The sequence below is a fragment of the Sinocyclocheilus rhinocerous genome, unplaced genomic scaffold (genome assembly GCF_001515625.1).
Source record: "Sinocyclocheilus rhinocerous isolate Xijiao unplaced genomic scaffold, SAMN03320098_v1.1 scaffold234, whole genome shotgun sequence".
Taxonomy (NCBI): domain Eukaryota; kingdom Metazoa; phylum Chordata; class Actinopteri; order Cypriniformes; family Cyprinidae; genus Sinocyclocheilus; species Sinocyclocheilus rhinocerous.
In genome coordinates, this window is record NW_015644337.1 from 279,199 (window position 1) to 306,582 (window position 27,384).

A 27,384-nucleotide genomic window follows, 5' to 3' on the forward strand; every position below is an offset into this window, starting at 1 on the left:
ACACATGCATGCATATATTTAAGAAAAATATGCTATGTTTATATATTAAATATTTATATATAATATAAATTATATGAATATAAATACATACATGTAAATACACGTAAATATTTTCTAAATATATACTGTATGTGTGTGTATTTATATATACATAATAAATATACACAGTACACACACATATATTATGTAAACAAAAACTTTTATTTGGGATGCGATTAATCGCGATTAATCGTTTGACAGCACTACAGTTACCATTTATTTTATTTCAAGTAAATTTTTTTGTTCTAGGTTTATAGAAACCCTGATCTGCAATGAAATTAATCTGTGTGTGTTCATTTAATTTACATGAATCATCCATACTAAAATGATTGGGACTTTCCGATACCATACACGTACAAAAATCTATTTTACGAGAGTATATGATTATTGCTTCAGTTCTACGCAATGCAATTTGACTTAAATAACAGTATTTAGTGACGATTTGTTGGTTGGAAAAAGTGTCTCATTACTAGAAGAAAGCTATCCTGTTTTGAAACCAGCTACAGAAAAATGTTGTTCAGCTGGCAGTGTTACTCCTCAACGCTGGTTTACAAAAACTCCAACCACAATCAGAGAAACCAGCGGCAGGGCAGCTCTAACAGGGGCCGTCTGCCAACACCGCTGCCTTTTAACCTGGCAGACCTTCAAGACCTTCTGACTCATTTCAAGAGGGAGTTTATGGCCGATTATCATGTTTCTTTTCCCTTCTGCAAACCCGAGGCGGCGCAAGACGCAGAGCAATCAGGCAGTTAAACTTTGACCCTTGGACATGGAATGCATGAATGAAGGTGAAGGAGCAGCATATAAAGCTCTGGCGAGAATCCGTCGAGCTTCAATGATTTCCCTTTAGCTGTGCAGCGTTTTGCACGGGCATGTTTCAACATGAGCTACTTTTTAAACAATGAGGCAGTGACAGATTAGGCTGATTTGTTTTTCTTTTTAGAGTGAATGTTTGCTTTGGAAGACTTTGGGTGTCATGCAGTAAATTGCACATATTTAGATTTATATGCATAATTACCAGCATCAACATATGCCACAATAAAGCTGCTAGGGCTTGGTGCTTTTTAAGCTATTTTAGGCTTTCCTTTGTTCATAACAGCCGTAGTTGCACTCATACTCGTGAAAACATGGGCTGTGTGGCGGTAGAAATATTAAAATCAATTAGTCTCAGACAGTCAGTTGCTTTCCTGTTATCTGCAACAAGCAAAAAAAAAAAAAAAGGGAACAGGGAGGAGTGTGAAAGATGAGAGATTGTGGGAACGAAGAAGATGAATGTAAAGGAGATACTCACTGAGTGTAACAGAAAGCAAAAGAGACGCTCATGATTAACAATAAATAAGAGCTAAAGTCATACTAGAGCACAACATCTGCTTTGTTATGCCTTAATATTCATTCATACATGTTCAATATTGTGATTAATATGAATACATACAGAAGATATGTAAAGGATCATCTACGGTCAGCTAGTCTGCTAAATATAGTCTTTTTTGACCAGTTTACTGTACAGTATCCTGCTTATTGAACAACTACTAAACAAACAAACAAATAAATAGATGTAAATATTAACATACTGATGCATAAATGAGATGTAAGGGGAAAAGGCTGTGGGGAGATATGAAACGTCTTACATATTTAGTCATCTATGTAAGATTACATATTTACAAGATTACTAGACATATTTAGTCAGAAATCATTTGCCAGGGACAGTGGTTAATTATATAGTTTAAAATCATTATGCAAAAATATCTGACAGCCGAATCAGAATCAAGTATTCCAAAGAGCCATGAAATAAACCATAATACTCAAATTATTAAAGGTGGAATAAGTCATTCTTAATTGCCTAAAATTATCAACAATATACAGCATATTTTGCTAATAAAATAAGAATTTTAATGACTTTTAGGGTTATTATTGTTAACTATAACTATAAAACTATTTTTAAAAATGTATTTACTTTAAATGAAGCAAATATTAATATGAAGTAAATATTAGATGAAAATATGAAACAATATGAAATTTAGAAATGTTAACTTGGCAACTAACTGCAATAAGTTTGCAATAAGCTGAAGCACTAAATATACTAACGGGAAATAAATAAAAATTATAACTGAACTAAAAATATAAAAATTAATACTAAATATTAAAATACAAACAAAAACTAACCTAAATATAGTGAGAAAAAAAAAATAATAATAAAAAGTGACCAACATATAATAAAAACTTTAATAGTACACACATAATACTAAAATAACACTGGTGACTTCAAACTGGAATGCTGGGTGATTTGTGCAGTCATTAATAGTTGTGACAGTCAGGATCAAGTCATGGAAAGACAAAATATTCACCATAAGAAGGTCGTCACTCAGTACTTCTGTCTTCTCTGCTCTGTGGACAAAAAAAGGAAAAACAGTGTTTGGTTATATGGACAGACTAAATGTGCAGTGCTTCAGGCTGACTGTGAAAGCAGGTTAGGCCAGTATCACTATAAAAATGCCAAACAAACAACACAAACATGCAAGAACATAGCTTTGTGTAAAGTCTTCACTTCACATGAAAAATTCACTGGATTTCATCTTCATTAACATCATCCATTCAAAGCATCCACTGCACTTCACTTTTCCTAAATTAAACATCATTTATTTTCCAACTGTGTCAACAAACTGTCGATTTGGCACACATGTCAGAAGAAGAAAAAAATCCACTTCCCGCATTCCACATTGTTTGTTATGGCAACTGCAGTAAAGGGGGCGGGGCTGTTGATGCTTTACACACACTCTTGTCAGCAAAAGGGGTGGAGCTTCATAACTAATGAGCAGAGACTCCTTTTGACCAGAGGCCATAAAACTATCACAAATCATACTATGGGGACATTGTACAGTCAGAACATGACTATGGCATTGGTGATAGTTTCAGCATTTTCATTTATTTATATATTGTTGTATGTATTGTCGGAGGAAATTGGCTGAGCGTTTTTTTTTTCATGTGGTAAAACTGCTGAGCCAGCAGTGTAGTTAAAAAAAAAATAAAAAAAAAAGGTAAAACCTTGAATCTTTTTTATAGCAAAGAATTTTTAACACCACACAACCAGTGCAACTGCTATTTATGTCTACAACTTTCATGTGATGAACTGACACACAGACAATCCCTCAGGGTAAAGGGACCTTTCTCAAGGTCAAGCACCATGGTGATTATTTTGGTTGATTAGAGCAATATTAAAGTTCTTGACAGATATTAGACGTTGTTAAATGCCATGTACAACAACTTTTCTAAAAGAGAGAACCCACGAGAAATAACAAGAGAGACTCTATCCACATGCAGTCCAGAAAACTTTGAGAAAAGCCACAAAATTGGTCATGTAACAAGAGAAAAGATCCCGTTACACAGGCTTGAGAATGACCTCACGTTTGGCAGGAGGGAATTTTTAGATTTCCATCAATACTGAATTAGCATTGATCCTGTGTTCAGCAAATGCATATCGGGTTATGTGTCAACCTCCAGAAATACCTCAGCTAACATTTCACACACATTCAAACTTGAGAAAACAACATGCTATTATAAAGATCTATCTAAATGTCTTTTAAGGAACAAGATTGCTCACTAAAGTCAATCTGATTCTGAATACAAGACAAACTGCATCATAATTATGAGTATGCATTATTCAGCACAAGATAACTATGTAGTCAAGCTTTCTTTAGATTTGAAATCACATATAAAAATGCATAACTCAAAACCATATTGAAGCAGAAGTTAATTGGCATACAAAAACGTAAATTCTATTTGCTACACTCTAAAAAATGCTGGGTTGTTTCAACCCAACTTTGGGTCAAATATGGACTAACTCAACTTTTGGGTTAAAAATTGAATGTAAAAATTTAACCCAATGGTTGGGTTAGTCCATATTTGACCCAAAGTTGGGTTGAAACAACCCAGCATTTTTTAGAGTGTACATATTATTGATATGAATGCACAAGTATTGAATGATTAATTGTCGCTGACCATTTCAAACTTAGTTTTTTTCCTTTTAGTTTGCACTAACATAAAGGCATAATGCTCAATTACGACAAATATTTTAGCCATATTCAAGCAGAATCTGACTGGTAGCCTTGACTGTAAACATAGCATCTGATCAACAGTACTGGAGCTCGCATCTTGCATAATTTCAGAGCTTTGCAGGCCTTTTCAGTTCAGTAAAAACATTTGACCCTAAAACAAGGGGTTTAATTAGCGGTATGTTTATCTGAAAAGATTCAAATCTCTCCAGATTATGTTTGTTGGTATTTGGTCATTCAACAAAAGAGATATTGTCACCTCCTTTTTATTACTGATGACAAAATTTTTGCTCAAAAAACAAATCTACAAACCCGCTTGCTCTAATTCCAACTCCAGCTCTCAGAGGAAACACTGTTAGCTAACTAAATATACTGTAAGAACGTTTTGCTAATTAAGTCATGAAAACATTATTTCTGAATGTCATCCAGTTTTAAAAACGTTAAGGGAACATTCCATTTTATTATTTTGCAGACACAATGGGAACGTTTCTCTGAACATTCGAAAGTAGTAAGATGAGCGTCCAGCTAAAACGGTGCACAAAAAAACATTCCATGAACGATGTATACATCCCATTTTTGTGCTAACATTTTGAGAACATTATAGATAACTTTAAACATTCTATTAATGTTACTGAAAGAACCTTTCCAGAGCGTTAGCCAAAGTTCTAAGAATGTTCCCTGTTGTTAGATCAACTACTAAGATCAATGACATATAATAAAGCATGTAGACAGAGTGCCTCTTGCCACGATTTTCTTTTGACCAGCTCACTGAACATCTGGTTTTGGTTTCAGGAAAAGAAGGAAATTCTATGTTCATCAGCATGCTTAAAAAGCATAAGTATCCTGGATCTAAATGGACAGTTTAGATGAGTATACAGCCCTGCTGTCTGCACCATCATTTTTGTGTGATTTATACATACAGAAACACAAAATTAGCAAGAAATGACACAGTTTTTGCAACCAGAGTGCGATGTTTTGGATGCAACTGTGTATTTTTGGTGCATTTATGCCACATCTGATACAAAATCAATTCCATTTCCAGCTAGATTTTTACATTTTCCAAGTTCAAAACTTCACTAAAGTATGCAGCATCACCTACAACATTTATCATTTTTAATCAATGACTAAAAGTGGCCCAAGTTAAAATGAATACCAAGCAATGTCCTATGTACTTCATCACTGTAAAATCTCTGACGGTGTTTCCTTTTGCAGCGGAGGCAAAACTAACTGGGGCCGTAACTTAACCGACTGTATCAAAACGTGGCGTCTCTCTGGCCTGGAAAGCCGCCATGAGAGCTGGCCCTGACTATTATACCTCCGACTCTGGATTACCCCAGATCTGCATTCTGCATCAGACGCTCTGATAGACTGTGACAAGCGAGTGATGAATCTAGCAGCTGCCTGAGATGCTTAACTCACAGCAAAAGACGAGTGAATGTAAATAAAGACAATTTCTTGGCAAAAAACAAGCATCTCAATGTGAAAAGCTTCTAAGATATTCTGACCTTACTTAACCCTTTCACTCTCGTAAGAGCAAATATGCAAAGAAAGGCAACCTAAGACTGCCATTCTCTGACAGGCACTTAAAATATCTCTGCAGGGAAACCAGTCAAGACAACTCAAATTTCCTCTGACTGTTTCTGAGCAAGTTTGTTGTTTGAGATCTGCAGAGATGAACTAAAACTAACGATGTCCCAGTTTGCAGTAAGAAGGCAAGTAGTTCCAGCTACTTTTTGATCTTAGATTACATTCTTAGATTACTTTTTGATCTTAGATTACATGAGAATACTTTCTCATTATTCATTTTAAAATTATTATTTATCCATATTTAAAACTGTAATGTTGTGATGTCATTTAAACAACAAAACATTTATTTGAAATTGAGAGAGAGAGAAAAAAAGAAATAAATCAAGGTTATTTTTTTTTTTTTGTCCACAGCTTGAAAATAAATATCACTGGACCCATATATCGGTCAATTTTTCATTATTGGTGCATCCCTAATTATTGTTAAATTAGAAGTTCACATTATTGAATACTAGCTACATCATCTTAATGAAATGTCAGTCACCTGCCAAGTCACTTCAACTAAAAAAACAAGAACTGTGGTATACAGTATACAGTATACAGAGGTATACAGATGTATCAATCAGCCGATATGAATTTGGTATTTTTACACAGTTCGTATATTGTATTTATTATTTCAGTCAAATAGATGTTTGATGATCCTGATAGAGATGTTAATATAAAATAGAGAAGGCCCAAAACTCCAAATTAATGCAAATCTCATTCTATCAGTCCAGTTCAGTAATGTACATACAGTAGGAGACTCTTTAAACGTCTACACGCAATATCAAACACATACCTTTACAATAGCGGTCTCATTAATAAAATAACGTGTCATGACCCAATAGCTTGTGTAATTTATAAAACTGAAGTGATATATTATCACTTCAGTTTTATCACAATTCAGTCCTGCGTGCGCGCACACACAGTGACACTCCCAACTTTGCTGTGAACATTTTTACACGAACCACAGTAGAAACATTCAAAATAATCAGTATATAACACACTAACCTGCCAACGGTCTGGTTGGCGAGCTGTTTCATGCGGTTGAACTGTTTCTTCATCTTGAATCGTCTTCAGCCACCAACATATAAAACTTATATAGGCTACAGAAGTCGCTGTTTTATCAAAGTGCCGCCCGCACGCGCGACGCTCCCATTACGCGCGCAGAACTGGATCCGAACCGGACAATCTGTGTCATTTACTGCTCATATTCATTTATAAACCCTGCATCAAACGTATTCCTTTCGTTTCTCATCCTCTCGATTTCTGGTTTAGTCAGTAGACAGCAGTAACGCTGAGGAAATAGGAAGTGCAGTTCACTTCCCTATTGTGGAGCGCAGTGGGTTGTGACACATGACACCTTGACTGAAGTATTCTGATTAAACTGGATGGTTAACACTCTGCTTTATGTAATCAGATGGCTAACACTTTGTGGATAGGCTATATGTTTTAGGCTCAGATTTATGATAACAGTCGTTTTTTATTGCAAAATTTTCTAAATAACAATTCACTCCATTTAAAGCCATTCATTGTGTGTGTGATAAAGTTACATCAGGCCTATTTATATTTCTCTGTAATAGCGCCATCTTCCGTCCGAAGCACAATAGCAGCTGAAAGCGAATAAATTTTAAACATGCAGTTGACCTTACATATCCTTGTCACATGGTCGAAGACATACGTACTAAATACCCCATCTTAAATCTTAAAATCTTAAAGTTGAGTTAATGAAAGATTTAAAAGAAAAGATTAATTAAAAAGATTTAGAAGAAAATTTGTGCAAATATGGAAATAAATGCCTATGCATGAAACAAATAGGCTAACACAAATTAGGGAATTATCTGCCGCATAAAATGCTCTTGAATTAACCCTATAAAGCCTGACTTTTGAAATAATAATCAGATTATTGAACTTTTAGACAAATTAAAAAAATTAGTTGTATATATTTGATACATGCTTCTATGATATATATATATATATATATATATAGTATGAGAATATGGAACTCATACTTTAAAAAAAAATTCAGAGGACCAAAATGAGCAAAAATATGGAATTTATTGCAATTGTTGATATTTATATGGCCAAATTTAAGATGCAATTTTAACAGTAGAACAGACTAGACTGCTTAAAAATGCATATAATTAATATGATATTTAAAAGCTCAGTTGTACGATCAAAGCTCTAGTTATAATTTTGGGGGTCAAACATATAATGCAATTCAATACAACGATGACTGAGAGATGAACAAATAAACGTCCCTCGAAAGCCTGATGTATCACATTTGAAAATGTTTTACGTATATGGATAATCAAGTAGCCTAAAGTACTATAGTTAAAATATGAAGATAAACTGTAAACTGTAAGCAATTTGACATTTAGCAAGTCAAAATAATCCTTGCGCATTTAAACCACATTTTTGTATTTAAATCGCACTGATAAGCGTTCATACTGAAATTTCGGTCTGTTTTAATTCTACCACTGATTAGACTTTGATTAAAGTTGTCTGCTGCCACCTAGTGGCCAAACATTCTCCATTTCCAAGCGTCAAGATTGAGCTTTGGCCTTCTCAGTATAGGACAAGATTTTCATATTTTTTCCGGTCTTGCCACAATGTAAAGTGATCTATGTTATGTTTTTACCTCTTGATGCAGAATAAGATTAATTTACATAGGCTAATTACAAATATAAATGCGATCACACAAGACTTTTGCAACGCGTGAGCAAAGTAACCAAATGTCTTTGAATCTGCGAGACTTCCGTTTCATTAAGTAACTAACAATAACAAAGTGCAGCAAATGGCAAAACCATTTACGCTACAAATCAGTGTGATTATGATTATAATGAATTAAAATACAATGATAACAAATAGCAGTTTGAAGTGTCACGCGGCATAACGGACTGTGTTTGTACAGCTAACAGAACAGAATCGTTTCTATTATTAAGACTGTTTCAGGTAGTTTAACTTCTACGTGTTTGTAGTTTTCCTTGTATTCTATAAAACCAGCACGGGTTAAACTTTCTGGTGTTGAAGTAGTTTCTCGTCTAAATTAGCTGAGTGCACAAGCATGTTCAGTTTTAATTTCCTTGGGCCTATGTATTCTTTACCACTGGTCAACATTTTACGTTTATTATTAGTCTTTTCAATCATCAATTGCCCTTAAAGGTCATTGAGCAATTCACTCCCATGATGAGAAGACGTCCTCCAGCATATTAGGACGCAGCCGCTGGAGTCTGGAGATGCATTCGCGCCTCAGAGGGAAAGAATGGCTGAAGACAAAGTGGAGCTTCACAACATGGAGAAAGCTCTGGTGGATAAGATGGGACAGCATGATGCGAGAGAGCCGAAGCTGTTCGAGCGGCTCTTTCAGCCGTGTGTGGCTGAGCTGCTGGGGAGCGCTTTGCCTTTCTTCGTGTTCATCGGATGTGTGTCTGTCATTGAAAACGTGGCGGACGCCGGCAGACTCCAGCCTGCGCTGCGCTGGCTCACGGACTCGCTGTGGCGGTGCTGATCGCATGTATGGCAGAGATCAGGTGAGAAGAAATGTATTGAGCATGCTGTGCGTGGCTGCCAAAAATAGAACAAAAAATATTAATAGGCTACATATAAAAATAGCACACCGAGTGTGACCTTTGGAAAAGGTTGCTTTTTATTGCTTTCTTATTTGTGAGCAAAAAATGTATAGACGAAGTGGATTTACATTTAAACAAAACTAATCTTTATTTCTTTATTGTAATCTTTATTTTTTTATACGGAACATTTTAACCCCGTCTTCATGCAAACCATGCAATATAATACTAATAATATGTGTAAAATTGTGTGTGTGTGTGTGTGTGTGTGTGTAAAATTATTATATATATAATTTACAAATTTATATGTTAAAAGAAATTACAAATAATATTTACACACACACACACACATATATTATATATATATATATGTGTGTGTGTGTGTGTGTGTAAAATTATTATATAGTCTATATAATTTACAAATTTATATATTAAAATAAATTACAAATAATATTTTTCATATTAACACACCTTATGATGTAATATATAATAAAATACATATTAAAAAAAAATATATTTTACATGTTGTTACATTATATTAAAATATATTGCTATATAACAAATACAATTCAATACATTTTAAAACTACATAATATAATTATATATGTATATAATTATCTATAATTATCAAAAATGTCTAAATTACAACGTCTGTTTTTATGTAAACTATATATATATATAATTATAAGATATATTATGAATTATATATTATATTTGATTATATTTTTTTTAATTTTATATATTAATTATATATTTTTTAGATGTATATATTTAAATAAATAAAATTAATAATAAAGTTCTCATGTAATATAAAATAATCTTATATATCTAATATATATATATATATATAGATTAGTCAGGACTGTTAACCTCTTATATTTTCTTCTTATAAATACAGTATTAATCCACTGACCCCTGTAGTTTCACCAGGATGTGGCTTGCTAGATCTGGTCTGGTCTAGTCTGGGTTCTCCAAAGGTTTTGTCCCAGTTCTGAGCGTACCCTAGAAGTTGCCTTAGATAAAAAGCATCTCATTGATGAATAATGCAATGATTTTGTTTTTCTTCTGAAACAGTGGTTCACATTTCAATCCAGCATTCACCGTAGCTGTCTTCCTCTGTGGTGGAATGGATCTGAAAATGGTGGCGCCGTACCTGATCTCCCAGCTGACTGGAGGTTTACTTGGTGCAGTCATGGCCAACGTGAGTAAGATACATGCGGTTTTGAAACATTCAATTCAATGGATTTGACATGTCTTTCATGCTTGCTTTCAGGGAATGACCTTAAATGAGAAATATGCACAAGCTCAAGGTGCGGCATTTACGCTCCTCCAGGCTGATGACCTTATTATGAAGGCGTTATTTGGAGAAATTGCCATGACGTGTCTAGTTACCATGGTGGTCTTACTAGGTGCAGTTAACGCCAAGAGCAAAAGTCCTTTGGTTCCATTTTTGGTGGGCTGCACAGTCATTATTAATATACTAGTGGGGTGAGTTCATCGATTATGTTACACATAATTCCCTGTGTGCGGTCTGGAGATGAATATCTTCTGTGGGTTTCAGCGGTGATGTGTCTGGTACATGCTTGAATCCTGCAAGAGCGCTGGGTCCTGCAGTGCTGACCAACTACTGGACTCACCACTGGGTTTTCCTGGGTGGGACCCATTACTGGTGACCTTATCGCTGCTGCATTAGTCAGGTGAGACTATAGAGTCAAGCATTGTGAGTTCCATTGGAAGCACTGAAATCATCATTAATCAGCCGTTTATTATATTGCTCAATTTGACTGTTAATTAAGCCATTTTTTCCTTGCAGAATTTTGCTTGGAGACAACAACACCCGTCTACTGATGAAGTAACATTCAGTACATCTTCCAAACGGATTTTCAGTCTTTATTTTCTCGATTCTCCGTCTTCTTTTAAGTGCACAAGAATTGAACTTGTTCTAAACTATATTAAACGATTTGCCCATCATTTATATTTCATTGCCAGCTATATCACTTAAATAAGAAGTTTAAGATAGTAATTTATAAATCCTGCTATGTGAAGCTGGAAAGGGTTCAGGCTAGAAGGGATGCAGCAAAAACTACTGGGCGTGCGCACATCAATATAGTGTAATTTTTCTCATACTGTACAACAATAATTACTGTTTTTGCATTATTGTAAGGTTTAGGTTTAGGGTTGGCGTAGGTGTAGACGTTAATAAAACACTATCTAATAGGTAGACATTTTAATTTATTGTTAGCTTCCGGGTTTTTGCTGCATCCCTTCTTCCCACAACCGAAATACAGGGAAAGGATGTTCAGCTGATCATTTGAATTTTATATTTTAAAATTGAAAATGTAGGCTAAAGCAGTGTTAATTCTAATCTATTATAACCTATATAATAATAAACCTAATAATAAATAATAAATCATATTCACACTTTAATTTATACATTCATAGTTTTCTATTATTTTATGTTCATTCATGCACATTGTTTATGCCTAATGTTATTGTAATTAATAAATAGAATAAACTCTTCAATACAAGTGAAATGACTCTTTTCCCACATATTTGGCAAGCTCAAAAAGGTTACTACATATGTAAAAACAAGCCCATATATTTCTAATAAAAACTTAATGTGTTTGTTAACATGGATGGATTTAACACAGGTTATACATGAACACATTTTAGCTTTAAAAGCACCATGTCAAAGGTGATGACCCTGTCATATCTGTCACTCACTAGTTAGTTATAGAGGTTAGTCATCAGCTGAGTAAAAGAGGTGGACATGGGGACTATTGGCAACACTTTAAAACAAATTAAAGTACTCTAAAAAAATTTAAATAATGTATAAGAAATCATTAGCTCATGCACATTAAAAATAAACAATGTCAAATTCATTATATATATATATATATATATATATACCGTATTTAGGGCTATAAAGTTATATCTTATAAAGGGGTTAAGCTTGATATAAACTTGAAGGAATTAAACAATAGACCAATAATGTTGAATTATATCTATCTATCTATTTTCTGGGCGCACATTGCGCAATTATTGGTCGCAAAGTGCAAGAAACTTTTTTAGTAAAACCAACATATTATTTTAATTTGATACACTTCCGAAATTATGATTATGGGAATATATGTTAACTTTTTAAATAGCGAATTCTCAATAATATAGGTGTCAAATATTTGGACATTTAAACTGTCGGGACTAAAAATCAAACCGTGTGAGCGTAATGCGCTAAGCTAAACGATATTCATTGCGGTGAAACAAATATAGCTAGCGCTTTTCTTTAAAAGAAAATACAAAAGTTCATTTAAAATTTCAAAACATTGGAAGAAATTTCACATTTATTTCAGTAAGTGTTGAATTCTTAATGTTTCAGATGTTTATTTTTACATTTGAATTATACAACATAAAACACAGATAGTCCAAAATGAAACCAATGAAAACATACAGTACAAACACGGGGACAGTTGACACATTGAGCAGTCTCAATATTTAATTTGAAGCAAAAATCACAGTTTATCAGTGATAGATGGAATTAAAGGGATTATTAAAAGGAATACGGATCTGTTGTATCAAGTTCATGGCGACATCTTGTGGCATTTGGTGGACTGAACTTCCTCAACAAGCGCTTATTACAGAACTTTACATTTCGATTTGAAATCACGCCCCACGTGACACCAATTTTAGCCTTTGTTGTTTTTGTAATTAGTGAAAAATATTGAGAATGTCTGATTGTGGGTTTTGTTGACAGACATTAAGCGCCAGTATGAAATAATTTCTTTCTTTAGAGATCCTTAAAAACAGAAATACAGAAATTACAAATTCTTGTTCGCTACACTTATGGCAGCGCGGTGGCTTATTATTCTTAATAATAAAATGTATAAAATTGAATAATTGTATGTAATAATATTATATCATTTTATGTGTAGCCTATCTTTATAATAGAAATGTTTAAAACGGAGTGAATATCTGAGCTACGACGAATGATTGTATTTGGCCAGCTTGTTTCCCTCCATTGAACAACTTGAACACTTTTTTAAATTTTTGAATGTAATTACAACAGCGTAAAAGTCTTTCAGGTGATTATCAAATCTTTTCAAAATATGCCGACATGCGGTTTAAAATATCATGTATCGGTTTACCATTTATTTAAGTCTTTGTTTACAAGCACTGTCTGTAATAAAAACCCGATTTAAAGGGCTTTCGGGTTTTAAAAAATGCGTTAAATGATTTTACAAATGATAAAATGGCGCGTTTTTAATATGCGTGATCAATAGGTTTTGAATAAATTCTCCAGACATAGCTAAATTACACTTTTATTTTCGATGTGATACACATTGTTCTCTCTGCAAAAATACTGAACTCTTGTTTACACTAAACCGTTAATTAAACAGGTTGGCATCATTTAAATTTAATAAAACGTTTTATTACAAATACGTTTTTGAAGGTGGAAAAGGATCGTAAAGCAGCTTCATATTGCAATGTTTAAATCCACAATTATGTTCAACAGAAAAACGAAAAATAACGAAATACAAATCTAAACCCTAAATGCTTGTTTGTGCCTTATATATTTAGGCCTAAAATGAGCCTAAAACGGGTTTAATTACATATGTAGCTTATTTCCCTTCACTCTTTTTAAAGGGTGTGCTTTAATACAGACTACTGTTTGGACCTTCAAATATATACAAAATCTAACCAGAAAAATACCATAAGTTCATAAAAGAGGGACATTAAACAATATGACAATACAATCAATAAAACAATATGTCCCTTAAAAGGTGCATTAAGTTGAAACGTTAATAATGGGTTCACAGCATCTATACCTACATTCATAATAAAGCTGAAGGCAACCAAAAGAAGGAACCAACGGGTGTACGTTACACAAAATCTGGGAAATAGAAAAATAAACTTAATTTTCATAGAAAATGTGAATGGAAATGAAAGCTAAACATAAACGATTTATATATATTTTTGCATTATGTACATAATAGCAAGACTTTACATTTAGACTAGAAATGATATAGAAATGTAGGTTGTTTCTAATTTGATTACAATATTTCATAGACACACACACATACATACATACATAAACTAAAAATCACATGATCATCTGTTTTCTTTGAAGAAACCTTTGTCTGTTGAACTCTCTTTTATGGTTACAGTCAAAGAGTTACTTGTTACGTCAGTAACAATAATTTTCTCCATATTCTTCAAACAAGGCAACCAGGACTGATCGGTTTCATCTACAAAACTCAGAGACAGTTGCTCTCTGGCTTGATCGGTGGATCGAAATAGATGGTTTTTGGGAGGATGTTTCATCTTGGATTGGTTTATGGCACCACTTGAGCTGTCCTTCCGTCGATGTCCCAAAACACCAAGCCCAGATTTTAAGATGGTGCCACCATGTGTGAACTTGACGTCACTTGACCTGCTTCCCATTTGCTTCTGAACGTGGCTGGATTCTGCTTGAATCTTTTGGGTTAAATGAATGACATCACAGCTCGAGGTCTCTCCTGATCTCTCGGTTTTGGAAGGTCGATAAGATAACGGTTCATCTGCCTTTCTTTTAACACCTTCAGCGGATGAACCTCCTGGACGCAACTTTGGCTTTGGTCCTCGCTTTTTTGGTGAGCTGGCAAAATCCAGCGGCCGTTGTACCGGTGTCCCATGAGTCAGTGGGTCTCTCTCAAGGTCCGGTGGACGCACACGAACACTTTCGCCTCTGTTGATGGTGCTCGGTGGGAAAATCGTTGGCACGACTGTCCGCAGTCCCTCACGTGCTCTGGGCGTCACAACCGGTTCGGCTACTGGGAATGACACGTGTAAGTCTCGAGACATTTCCCGTCTGAACTCATAGTTTTTGCCTTTTGCTTTAGCTTTTGCCTATGAAAAAAAAAGTCAAATATAATTAATCAATTTAAGCACATGATACCATGGTTCCAATGCATTAAAGTGCAACAGAATTAAATAATAATAATAATAATAAATGCATTAAAAAGAAAGCCAAGAAAAAACACATAGCAAAGAAAAATTAAACATGCAAGTATGTATAGAAATATTTTTTTCACCTTCATTAAAAATGTTTCTGGTTTAGGTCCCCTCTTTTTTGGCCCATACATCTCCCTCTCACGCTCTCTGCAATAAAAAAATAAGATGAAGAAAAGCTATTTTTAAACTTCCAAAATATTTAATTTCTCTACCGGAATTACAGAAATAACGAAGAAACGTTTACCTTTCTTCAAATGCAGCGAAAAGACGCTCATCCAGAATATTCTCCTCTGGTTCCCAGGTGCTGTATCTGCACCAATAATTGCATGTTCAATTATTCGCAAATCCTAACGCCCAACATCATTTCAAAGTACAGTTTTCTTTGTACACATTTATTACTAATGCGTGCATTTTTATAACTTATTTGAAGAGATGTTGTATGCGCATGTATAATATCTATTGACACATGTATAAACGGATACATATTCTGTGTATTAGTGTCTCTTTTTTTCCCAGTATAAACCGTATTAATCAGCTGATAATGCTGTTTGAACGTTTTATCTTGACTGTCTCCCGTCACTGGCCTTGTCAGCTAACGTTCACATGAGCCCCGTTACACAGTCCCCGCTTCAGCCGTGCTAACACTCAGCGAGCTCGGGGAGCCCCACACCGCTCCTTCCGTTGCAACAACTGCCGTTAACGTGTCATTACCACTCACTTTTGAGACCAGCCTTTCCATTTGACCAGATACTCCATCCGTCCCTGCGGGTAAAAGCACAGTGAGACTCAAATTAGCAAGCTAACGCTGCTAGGCTAACCTATCGCGTATAAAATGTCATTTGAGCGAGCATAAACAAATAACCAGACGCCTCTGTAACAGCGCCGAAGCCCCGACGAGCAGGCTGGGTAAGCACTTACTCTCCTTATGCGCCGTTTAATGATGGATTCGGCGGCGAAGACGCGCTCCCCGACGGCTGAGAGCTCCATGTTTACTTCAATCTCGCAGCTATTTTTTCCCTCAGCTCTCTGCCTCAATAATGCTGGATAGCCCATAATACTCTATCCGAAGAGACGTCATCACGTTCTAAACTGTTGCCATGGCACCGCAGGACGGCGGTGGCGTGTGAGTGGAGCTGCGCTCGAGGAGGAGGAGTCAAACGGCGCCAAACCAGAATGTCATTTATGACCGCTGTTTTGGAAACAAATATGTTTATTTCGTATACTAGTGAGTAACTGCGGTCAGGACTTTTTGATAAGTCCCCTATTAGTCGCATATTTACGGAAATTTTAACGGCACTCTTCAGTGCGTCTAGATACGGCATGTTTCTTTTGCTGGCGATGCGTTGCGAGTAGGCTAGATATTCTGTGTTAAATATTTGTTTTGTTGCTTGTTATTTGTTTGTTTGCTTGTTTATATTTAATAGGACTGAAATCCAGACGCCCAAGCGCATTCTTCATTTTAAACGCAGTGGAGACCAGCACGAAACGCAAATATGTGCCTCCATATTCCCCTTCAAGTCATGTCATCCCTGTCAAATTAAAGTGAAAAAATAAAAATAAAAAAAACCTTTTACATTAAATACAAATAACGAAAAAAAAAAAAACAGAATAAAATACATAAATACATAACAATTGTAGGGCTGGTCATAAATCCACTTTTATAAATCCACATTATACATAGACTAATAAATCCACAGTTACAGGCCTATAGGCTACGCGTATCGATATTTCACCCGCCCGCTCCGAAATCTCCCTGTTTAGGCAAGAAACTAGTTAGGCTAGGTCAAGTGTCGATATATTCGGGTTACTGCCTGGTCATTTTGCAATAGCCTAAACCAAAAGACACTTACAGCTTTCTTAAACGATTTTAAGATTTTAAAGATTATTTAAAAATCAGTAGCCATATCCGAAATTAGCTTGGGCCTATAGCCTATAATATATAGCCTAGCCTATATATCGTTTTTCTTTCTTTCTTTCTTTCTTTCTTTCTTTCTTTCTTTCTCAAAAAATACAAATAATGAGAATTATTTTAAAACAAAAACCCGAGTAGCCTAGTTCGGACAAAAAACACATTTTCTTGTGTAGTTTTTTCTTTTTAGGCTAAGTCGTTTAAAAATATGACTGTCAAGTCATATTAAAAAAAATATCAATATGTTTTTTTTTCTGTATAAAAATATAGGCTATATGAAAATACATGTGGAATTTTAATACTAGATTGTCCTCGACTTTAAAATGGATATGATCTGCGATCTGATACACAGCAACTAATCTTTTATTTGATTTGAAAGATTAATTCGATTTTTGTCCGAATCATTCGATGCAACGGATAAGAACAAACTAAGGAAATTATATCTCGCTTTCAGTTTCCGCCATGTTTTGGTTTATTGGTTTATTTGTTCCGATTCGATGGATTTAAATTAGGCTAATCGGAAAAAAATCCTTTTCACATATATTATTATTACTATTATTATTATTACTATTATTATAATAATTATTATTATTAGCCCATTATTATTATTATTATTACGACAGTCACAACATACATTTTCACCATTATTACTAGGCTACCAAGAAAAAAAACTAATTCTCAAGCTCGTTTTCTATCGAAAAAAAAATTCTATTATTTGTTATAATGACAAGAGTGACAAGAAATCTCCGAAATTCAGGCAAAAAAAAAAAGCGAAAAATAAATGATAAATAAAATTTTTGCCTTCTGTACTATCCAAATAATCCAACATTATTTTCAACAGTGATAGAAATATTCAGATTCATAAAACAGTCGAACTGAAGTCAAAACAAAATTCCATCGTATAAACACGACAAATAGCCTAAACAACAAAACGGAACAACTGAACGTTAAGTATGCCTACTTGCGTTGTGGTTAATTACAGATCTTAAATAATATAGCCTAGGTTATTAGTTAGTTATTAGTCCCGATTTTTTTCATCTAGTTAGCATACAATAGTAGCCTATTTTATGGGTATTTTTATATTCTATTAAATTAAATAAAGAGAGAGGTTAGGAGGAAAATTATTTTCATTTCTTTATTCAAGTGATTTTATTATAGTTACCTTGAGCAGATTTTATTTTTCCACATATCATGTTTATATGGAAACAGGTCACAAATAGCCTCTAATCTAATGTAATCTAATGTAATCTAATGTAATATAATATAATATAATATAATATAATATAAAACAAAGAACCTCCTCTCTCACGTATCTAATGCATTGTTATATCTTATTGGAACATAATTTGGGCAAGAATTATAATAACAACACATCTCAGAATGGGATCCATGGTTACCACTTTACCTAATATCAATTAAATAAAGAGGGAGGTTAGGAGGAAAATTATTAATATAATATACATTATATTATATATAATATAATATAATATAATATAAAGCAATGAACCTCCTCTCTCATGTATCTAATGCATTGTTATATCTTATTGGAACATAATTTGGGCAAGAATTATAATAACAACACATCTCAGAATGGGATCCATGGTTACCACTTTACCTAATATCACATTTAAATAATAAGAAAGTATGTTAAATTCAAGATCGTCTTGACATAGATGCAGATTAAGCTGGGACCCAGAAAGATGACCTATGTGTTTTAGATCACTCATCTTTTAATGCAACTACTCTATAGTAAAACATTACGTTTCCATTTATTTTATATAGGAGCCTGATCAGGGAGGCAGCATGATGAGGGGGGGCTTTCTGGTCAATATAAAGCACAGACATCGAAGCGTTTTATGAACATGGTACTGCACCTATAGGAGGCAGCATTGCTAAATTTCACTAATTTATAAGAGCCTCTACTATATAAGCAAACTATAAACTGGTAAAATATTTTTCTGCTGAAGTCTCTGGATGCAGTTAATCAGGCAAAATGGAAAAAAAATGAATGACACATTATAAAACAAAACATTCATGTTTATTATTCAAGTTTAATATTTATTTGAGAAGCATTTTCAAACTGACAATTCAAAGTTTACTATGCATAAAACATAATGCATATAAATGGCCTTAACCTTAATGGCATTATTGTGTAATTTGTACATTACATACTGTACATCTCATTGCGTACCTATAGTACATTGCATTGACTGTAAATTGATTCCAATTTATAGCATTACACTGTAAGCATCAATCTTACATTTACTTTCTGGGCATATATATAACAGTTTGCATGTTCTGATGATCTCTGACCACAGTCATACTGCTGTTACAGAATTATTCTGCAAGATTAAACAGCCTTTATTGAGTTATTTTAAACTGAATTTATTAACAAGAGATCCAGGAGATGATAAAGTGCAAATTAACTTCTTACAGAGAGGGAACACCAAACAATCCAGTTGTTCATCTAGCATTGCACAGGAAGACCTCACAGGCCAACAGCATCTGGAAATCCAGTCAAGTAAAATAATTCAGCAAAACAAAATCTTGAAATTAAAAAAAAACTTTTTAAAGGTATATTCATATACATGTATGACGACACCTTTCCAAGCGACTCCAAATTTATAGATCTCAATTATATGTACATCTAAAATTCTGAAATCCCCAAAATTGGAAGAAAAATTCAACATGTGGTCCATGATGTAGATGAACAGTGAAAGGTGTGAGTATAAGTGCATTAAACTTAAACTTCATCTTCAATGAGTTCTTCAATTCAACCAGTGTGCTTTCTCCAATAGGCCGCTGTGTTTCCTCAGGTAGCATTAAAATTCAAAAGCTTTATAAACTATATTACACGCTATACAATTATGGGGTTTTAAATTCAATTTCCACAGCAGCAAAACGTCAACCATCTCAATTGTATGCATTAGAAAACATTCAGCAGGCATCTAAACAAATAAACAAACCATATATAGAGTTTGTTTGCTTAAACGTCTCCATATGTTATCAGGATTGGTTATGATCAGTGCAGTCAACTTTGAGCTGGTTCAAATGAACAAATGACAGTATGTATGTATTGTAGTCTTTATCCTTGAACGTATTCCTTAAAGGTCACGGTTAAGCAGTTCGTAGTGATATCGGTGATGATAACGTTACCCACAAATGGCTTAACATGGCTGTTTGTTTTCTCCACTGGCGCTGAGCTTCCTGAAACCTTCTCCGCTGTGGGAAACTGCTTAAGAGTTTTGGTTGGACCACAGCTTAAATCAATAGGCTCTTCAGGAATGGTGTCGCTAAAGTCATAACTGTAGGCTCTGTCGGCGAGACTGCCTCTGTAATGCAGGTTTATAGGTTCTCTCTGAGGAGAAGAAAGCACTGTGTTTGGTGCACTGATGCTCCTGGAGCTGAAGAACTGCTTACAGGTTCTCACATCCTCATTGGGTTCTGAGAGGTTCCTCTTACGGTGATTGAGTCCGGTGTCCGTGTGGGCTGGGGCAGCTTTCTCCGAGTTTGGTTGGTCGCATAAATCTATCACTATTTGTTCAGTCTCTGTAGGCGTATCTTTTGGAAGTTCAGCCTTTTTGATGGAGTTCTTGTGAATGCACTCACTAGACGAAGAAAATGTGCTGGTGTTCTCAGCAGAGCCATTCTCGCGGCCTGCTGAAGTTTCACCATCAGACGGATTGTCCGTATTATTCAGTGTAGATTCCTCATTGTGCTGCGCTTCCACTTGGGAAACATCCTTGTTTTTTACTTTAGATGAATGCACACCTTTGTCCATGTATTTGCTCATTACAATGACAATTCGTCCGTTTTTGTTTTTGTTCTTGATTATTTTCATCTTGCTGCCGATGCCGTTAGGAAGTGCAAACTCTTTGGCGCTTGTCTTGAGTGCCCGCTCTGCTTTGTTAGCATTATCCGGCAGGCTCTTGAGCTCGATGGACAGATCTTTCACTTTACTCAGGCAGCCGGTGTCTTTGTTCCGAATCCACTTCTGTTGCAAGGCTGGAGGGAGGTTCCACCCTTTGTTGGAAGGGTCTTGAACCTTGACCTCTTTGGGTCCCGTGAGTGGCGTGTCGTACATCTTGGGGTCCGGCTGGTAGTGATGATGTTTCTTGCTGTTCAGCTGGTAGAAGTGCTTCTTTTTCCCGCTCACATGTTGTTCGACGGAGATCTCCTTGCAGCTGGGCTGGTACTGGTGGTGTTTTTTGCTGTTGAGCTGGTAGTGCTGCGGCCATGAGCGGTGGATCTGGAGGGGCTCGGCTTTGGGCTGGTTCTCCTCATCCAATGATGTGTCCTCAAGACCACCCAGGATGCTTGATCTACGAGCAAATGCAGGAAGCTGGAACAAAGAGAGAATATATATATATTGACTTCTCAAAATAACTTAAAGTTCATCATTTGCTAATCATTTTACAACACATTTAGCTTTACTCTAAAGGTTATAATGGACTTTAGTATGGGCCTTACTATGTTTTGAGCATAGAGATGCCATTCTTATGCATTTTTTATAGGTAAAACATTGAAACTAACTACAGCAGTCCATAACGGTCATCATCAAGTACATTAAGATGCACGCAGACAGTAAGGAGCCATTGGCGTACAATTATTGATTCATAATGAAATGGAAGTTTTATTCCGACCGTGCACAGGAATAACTTAGGTCATAAATAAGCAATACTTTTGCAAAAAATATAGCCAACTTGTGTACTGAATGGAAGATAAAAACTGTAATTGGAATAACAAGATACCTGGACAAGGGGGTGTTTGGATTTAGGCCCCCTTTTGCGATATCCCATCATTTGCTCCTGCCTTTCTCTGAAAACGATGCATAAAATATCTATAAATTCACTATTTTCAACACAACACATTGGATATTGTCAAAACTGTTGGGTTTGAGAACTAAAACTGCAATGTTAAAATGCTCATTAATCCATTCATGTGTAGCAGAGCCAATATTCTCATACGCTCTTAGAATTAAAGGTTCTTTATTAGCATGCACTGTTCCATGAAGAACCTTTAACATCCACATAACTTTTACATTGCACAAAAGCTTCTTTATAGTGGAAAAAGGTTCTTTAGTTTATTCAAATGTTTTTTACATTAAGAAAAATGGTTATTTAAGAATTTTCAACAAAAGGTTCTTTGGGAACCCAGAATGGTTCTTCTATGGCATTTTGGAACCGTTATTTTTAAGAGTGCACTTATCAACATTAGTGCAACATTCAGATCACAAGCCACAGTGGATCCCTTTGATCACCAGGTTACAACACAAAACAAGAGCACAATGGGTAACATGACACTCTCAAACTTCTAGTGCAGCTAAACCAGTGAGCGCAACTCAGGAAACATCTTGCGAAAACTGCTATAATCTAAACTTAATTTTTTTCTAGAGATTCTGGAATGCTTTGATACTCATTCAACTTTTATCTTCAGAACAGAACAGTGGGCTCAGAGAGGGGTGTGTGAACATCACAAGACCATTGACAAAGCAGATTAGATCATAGACTTGAGTGTAGAGGGGTATGTCCAGTTGTGAGAGCACTGCTACTGATGTAATTTTCATCTATGAATGTATGAAATTATTTGATCTAAGCTGTTCCAGAGCATGGTTATTTTCAGTGCTGCCCAAAACAGTGGTTCTCAAACTTTTTGACTTAAGACAATATTAAGTTTTTTTTTTCTTCTGAATTGAGGAATGGCAGTGTATTAAAATTTATATTTGCAATTAGTTATATATATTATATATATATATTATTTTAGTCATCTAACAGCCCCTTTGGAACTGTAATGGGGCCCCTAGAGAGTTATGGCCCCTTGCCCTGCCCTAGAAATGATAGGAAGAAAATTAAATCTTGTTTTGGTCAATATACAATGGCACATTCATTTTGTAGGACTAGCACTGGGTAATAACAATGGGGTGTTTCCAAAACTGAATAAAAGGCAAGCATCAAGAGAGTCTTTGTGGCAGTCAGATCTGACCCGTGGGGCTGCCATTAATCTTCAGATACACTGTGCAGGACTTGGCCCCGCCTCCCGTGACCATATTTGGTCATTACCACAAGTTCAGTTATTTGTCCTCCATCTCACCTGTTTTGGAAAGCCACAAGAAGGCGCGGGTCAAGAATGTTTTCCTCGGGTTCCCATGTGTTATATCTGTAATATTGACGAGAGAATATAAAAATGTAATAACCCATATGGTAAATGCCAACGTGTGTTGCGATAAAATATAGAATTTTTACAGATTACCGCGCAATCAAAACACATTTATAGCCTACAGATAATGTAAACAAATAAATATATGAGCATATTTCATTACATACAGTACAAATACAAATTCACTCGCGTAAAATTTGTGCTAGAATCCGTAAAAAACAAGCCCAGCGCGACCGATGTAGGATACCGGACATCGCTCCGCATTTACGGTTAATACGTCTAAAAATAAGGCATATAAACCAATTAAACTTACTTGGCTGACCATCCTCGCCACTTCACCAGATACTCGATTCTTCCCTGAAAAACGACGAAAATGCATTGGGTACAGAAACAACAAATACATCCTCCGTACCATTTACGGTAACGTTAGTTCTAGTTTGACCAGTTTTACCTTCCGTAGGCGCTTCTTTTCGATGCCCTCCACCGCGAAGACGTGCTCCCCGACGGCAGGTAGATCCATGCCGTCTCCGCCGCCCGTTTGAAGAGAACGAGCTCAATAAGATCTTCTTCGCTGCAACGCTGTACTGTCTCGCGTTGTGCCACCGCTGTGGCCCGATATTAATTTGTCCCTCACCCCCCCTCTTTCCCTCTCTCCCTCGTATTTGTCTCCACGTTAAGCGGCGGGCACTGGAAAAGCTCACTGGTGCTGCTACTACAGAAAATAGTTCATGCAATAGTGAGCCAAGGCAGGCGCGTGACGTCGGCGCGCGAGGAGGGGGAGGCTGAGAACTGCCAAATGCAGAATATAAAGCTGTAGTTTGTGTGTGTGTGTGTGTGTGTGTGTGTGTGTACACGGTGTCTGCTTGCGGTAATTAAGAACAAGTTGGAAATAAATGTGCATGAATACAGCTTGCTATGGCATAAAATCTCACTTAACATGTTATAGCATACCATATCTATCTATCTATCTATCTATCTATCTATCTAGTTGTAATGCATTTTATACCCAAAAAGTTGTTTTTATGATCTATTATGTGTTAGAAACAGGTTGTGATTATCTCTGCATCTGCAATGCACTATAGCCTACTTAAAGCAATTCTATTCTATTTTCAAAAAAAAAAGGGACTTCTAAATACTCTTTTTTTCCCCCCACGCAAAACGCTCACAGGAAACCATATAGAGACTAAACCCCTATATTTACAGCTCTAAACATGTCATATAAACGAGTTGTTCTATTAAAGGCACCTTTAACGCCAGGTAAATTAACCACTCGATTACCGCCAGCATAGCGTACATTAATAGCTTAAAGCTTTAACATCGCTGGCAGGAACCACGTAGAGAGACATAACACCTGTGTACATCTCTAAATCTGTCATGTAATAGAGTTGTTCTATTAAAGGCTCCTCAGTTTAACGACAGAAGGTAAATTAACCAATCGTTTACCGCCAGCACAGCGTGCATTAACACCTAAATGTATTCAGTTTTATAGCCTAAAACTGTATGTGAAGCAGAAAGATGAGGCAAACTTTCGCACAGCTGTGAGTTTTAAATCGCATTCCCTAAAACGCAGTATGTGCAGTACATCAAATATCACACCGTTATCTTTATGATTATTACCAGCGAATAAAATTCAGCAGCTAAAGGGTTAAAATGAGGTTGACGCTTCAACAGCCAATCTAATCTCCATATATGGCCATGAAAAATAAAGCGCAAATATATCTGGTTCTTGCGGTTTCATTGCATTCATTACATGCACACTGAAATGTTCACACAAAAACACAATATGTCACACATTATATGGACGAAAAGTGTGTTTTGGTGAAGAGAAATTGATCGTCGCGCTGCATTTCTCCTCAGAGGAACACACCCTGCTGCAGTAGAAACAGACAGTAGAAAATGGTTGAATATATTAACGACGGAGATTGGTAGGTCTACACCTGCTGTCATATGAATATCGATGACATGTAGTTGAAGTTTAAATTTTAATAGTATGAGGTTAAAATTTAACCCTATAAAATCACCTCACCTCATGTCTTTAGTCCAGCACAAGATGAAGGCTATTAGAACCTAAATCAGTAACTTCCATTGCAATGCCACATTCAATATTCATCTCATTTAATCAACAGCATGCAGTAGTTAACATGACTATTAACATTTTCAGTAGCCTACTGCAGCAGAATCCGAAACACTTTAGGAGCTGCACGCTTTTATCTAACAATTCAGTGCTGCTCAAACTCTACTTTTTTGGCCAGATTCAGTCTGAAAACATTATTTCAGATAGGCCTATTGCTGTTAAATTTCATGCAAGATGGACCAGAATTTTTTGTGTTATCAGTGAGAGTTGTAATGGTTCCCACATCTGAATATGCGTACTTCATGTTATAGCCTAGTATTTGCAGTTAAATATAGTATTTAAAAATCAATACTGTCAAATTTGTATATCTGGATATGAAGTATTTATGAAACAGTACACCAACAATATCCAGATGACATACTGCTTCCATTGAGATTCTTAGTTAAATAGACACTTTACTATACAGCCACAGGCGCTCATGAACTTCCACATTTGAAAAGCTGGAAAAAAAAAATAAATAAATTGCAGAGATTTGAAACTCAAAAACAAGGGTTCTCTATTGGAAGCTACTGTTCCATGAAGAACCTTTAACATTCATAGAACCTTTCCAATGGACAAAAGGTTCTTTATAAAGGTTTTTTAGATTATTAAATGTTCTTTACACCAAGAAAACAAACATTTCTTTTAAGAACTGTGCACTGAAAACATCTTTTGGAAACCAGTGCGAAAAACACCCTTTGTCAAAGGTGCGTGCGGGGAGATGAAGCGAGGACTCAATTGCAGGAGAAATGGTTATTTATTTTAATAATAAAAATGAAACCAAAACAAACTCAAACCACCCCGAAGGGTTGTAACCTTTATTTTTAAGATTGCAGGTGGATCTTTTCAAGTTATAGGGACCAAGAAAGTTGTTCCTCATGGTTAAATTGCACTTGTTTAACAAAAGTAAATAATTTTCATACGTCACACGTCAAAGAACCCAAAGACAAAGGGACAATACCAACATGGTAGATGCAGTATTCCTGGCAATATATTTATACTACACAATGAGAAGTAAATTCTTAAACAAATTCAGTACATACTCCAAGTGCAAAGGAATTCCGGACACAGCTCATGATAATGACAATGACCTTAACCATTTCAAGTGTGCACTGGTTGGCAGCAAAAGACAGTTGACTGGATGGAAACCTCTCTAGGAGATCTTAAACTGTGATTGTTGCAGAGCTTTTCCTTGTATGGAAACTCATTCACAGAACACCCAAAATAGGGGTTCCACATATTGAGTGCCAGGCAGCTAAGCACTAAAGAAAGAAAGGGATTGAAAAAGAGAGAGAGAGAGAGCAGTGTGTGCCAGACTATAAGTGTAGCCTCCATTGCCCAACCAAGCGTCACATTAATCCCACTATAAAGGGTCATGGAAGAGGATTGGTCGAGGGCTGGAAGGGTATTGAAAATGTTAAGAGGGGCCTATACAGGCAGTCTATCTCAGCTCAGTGGGAGCTCATTAAGTCCAAGTATCCTTGTGAGCTGATATCAAAACAGCATGCAATATGACAGAAAATACATTTCTGAAGAAGTTATACGAGCTTTCTTTACAAGAGCTCTCAAAAATGGTGCTATATTCAATGATTATCAAGATTTTCCACATAACAGGCCTGTGATTACAGCAGAACGTCATTTCCAATTTATTCTTCATAGCTGCAAAGCCTTTCGCATGCAGTCAGAATGCATCCATGTCATTTTCACCCAGCGCTGCGAGCTTCAACTTCCATTATTTTTCAATTATTACACGATTGGTCAGATAAAATAGAGTGTCTCGGTTAATTTTCTGTCTTTTATCAATTATTGAGACGCTCTCTCTGTCTATGTCACTGTCATGCACGTCGCTGGTAGGAGTGTCTGCTCATCAGAAAGCACCACGGCACGCCACTCCTCGACCCCCAGAGCACATGAAGGGGGTTGGGATTGTCGGCTGAGGGGGAGGGGGTCCAAAACAGACAGAGGAGTTCCCCGGGGTGCAGAGGGATCCGGCAGGAC

General features: G+C 35.8%; 3 protein-coding genes and 1 pseudogene across 7 annotated transcripts in view; 1 reads left to right on the top strand and 3 right to left on the bottom strand.

Annotated features, from left to right (window-relative positions):
• LOC107758115 (rho GTPase-activating protein 17-like) overlaps positions 1 to 7,036 on the bottom strand; it is a 46,296-nt gene extending 39,260 nt beyond the window's left edge. For 2 of the 4 annotated variants that reach the window (XM_016575775.1, XM_016575774.1), the window contains exons 1-2: positions 6,663 to 7,036; positions 2,385 to 2,424 (exon numbers count right to left, since the gene is read on the bottom strand). In XM_016575775.1, coding sequence (XP_016431261.1) covers positions 2,385 to 2,424; positions 6,663 to 6,715 — 93 coding nt within the window. In that variant the 5' untranslated portion in view covers positions 6,716 to 7,036. The remainder of the gene's footprint in view (positions 1 to 2,384; positions 2,425 to 6,662) is intronic. The other 2 variants (XM_016575773.1, XM_016575776.1) reach the window with 2 other exon arrangements.
• Positions 7,037 to 8,909: 1,873 nt separating this feature from the next.
• On the top strand, positions 8,910 to 11,076 carry LOC107758103 (aquaporin-8-like; annotated as a pseudogene).
• A 2,909-nt stretch (positions 11,077 to 13,985) lies between these two features.
• On the bottom strand, positions 13,986 to 16,282 carry LOC107758117 (chromobox protein homolog 8-like). Of its 2 annotated transcripts, XM_016575778.1 has the most exons (6): positions 16,127 to 16,282; positions 15,927 to 15,970; positions 15,453 to 15,518; positions 15,289 to 15,355; positions 14,307 to 15,103; positions 13,986 to 14,108 (listed from the first exon to the last, which is right to left on the bottom strand). In XM_016575778.1, exons 1-5 carry the CDS (start codon positions 16,259 to 16,261, stop codon positions 14,327 to 14,329), a joined length of 1,089 nt encoding a protein of 362 aa, XP_016431264.1. In that variant the 5' UTR covers positions 16,262 to 16,282; the 3' UTR covers positions 13,986 to 14,108; positions 14,307 to 14,326. The 2 variants fall into 2 exon arrangements, with proteins under 2 accessions (XP_016431264.1, XP_016431263.1); XM_016575777.1 differs by having other exon boundaries at positions 13,986 to 15,103.
• A 2,921-nt stretch (positions 16,283 to 19,203) lies between these two features.
• On the bottom strand, positions 19,204 to 24,037 carry LOC107758118 (E3 SUMO-protein ligase CBX4-like). The gene is made up of 5 exons (XM_016575779.1): positions 23,725 to 24,037; positions 23,587 to 23,630; positions 23,208 to 23,273; positions 21,869 to 21,935; positions 19,204 to 21,459 (listed from the first exon to the last, which is right to left on the bottom strand). Exons 1-5 carry the CDS (start codon positions 23,791 to 23,793, stop codon positions 20,203 to 20,205), a joined length of 1,503 nt encoding a protein of 500 aa, XP_016431265.1. The 5' UTR covers positions 23,794 to 24,037; the 3' UTR covers positions 19,204 to 20,202.
• Positions 24,038 to 27,384: the final 3,347 nt, after the last annotated feature.

Bases quoted from the DNA above. Each gene is read 5' to 3' on its own strand.
- LOC107758117 (XM_016575778.1), bottom strand. From the start codon at position 16,261: ATGGGCTATCCAGCATTATTGAGGCAGAGAGCTGAGGGAAAAAATAGC. The intron at 15,971-16,126 runs GTAAGTGCTTAC...TTTTACCCGCAG, and splicing joins TTAAACGGCGCATAAGGAGA to GGACGGATGGAGTATCTGGT. The intron at 15,104-15,288 runs GTGAAAAAAATA...TTTTTTTCATAG, and splicing joins CAGAAACATTTTTAATGAAG to GCAAAAGCTAAAGCAAAAGG.
- LOC107758118 (XM_016575779.1), bottom strand. From the start codon at position 23,793: ATGGATCTACCTGCCGTCGGGGAGCACGTCTTCGCGGTGGAGGGCATC. The intron at 23,631-23,724 runs GTAAAACTGGTC...GTCGTTTTTCAG, and splicing joins AAAAGAAGCGCCTACGGAAG to GGAAGAATCGAGTATCTGGT. The intron at 21,460-21,868 runs GTATCTTGTTAT...TCTTTGTTCCAG, and splicing joins CCAAACACCCCCTTGTCCAG to CTTCCTGCATTTGCTCGTAG.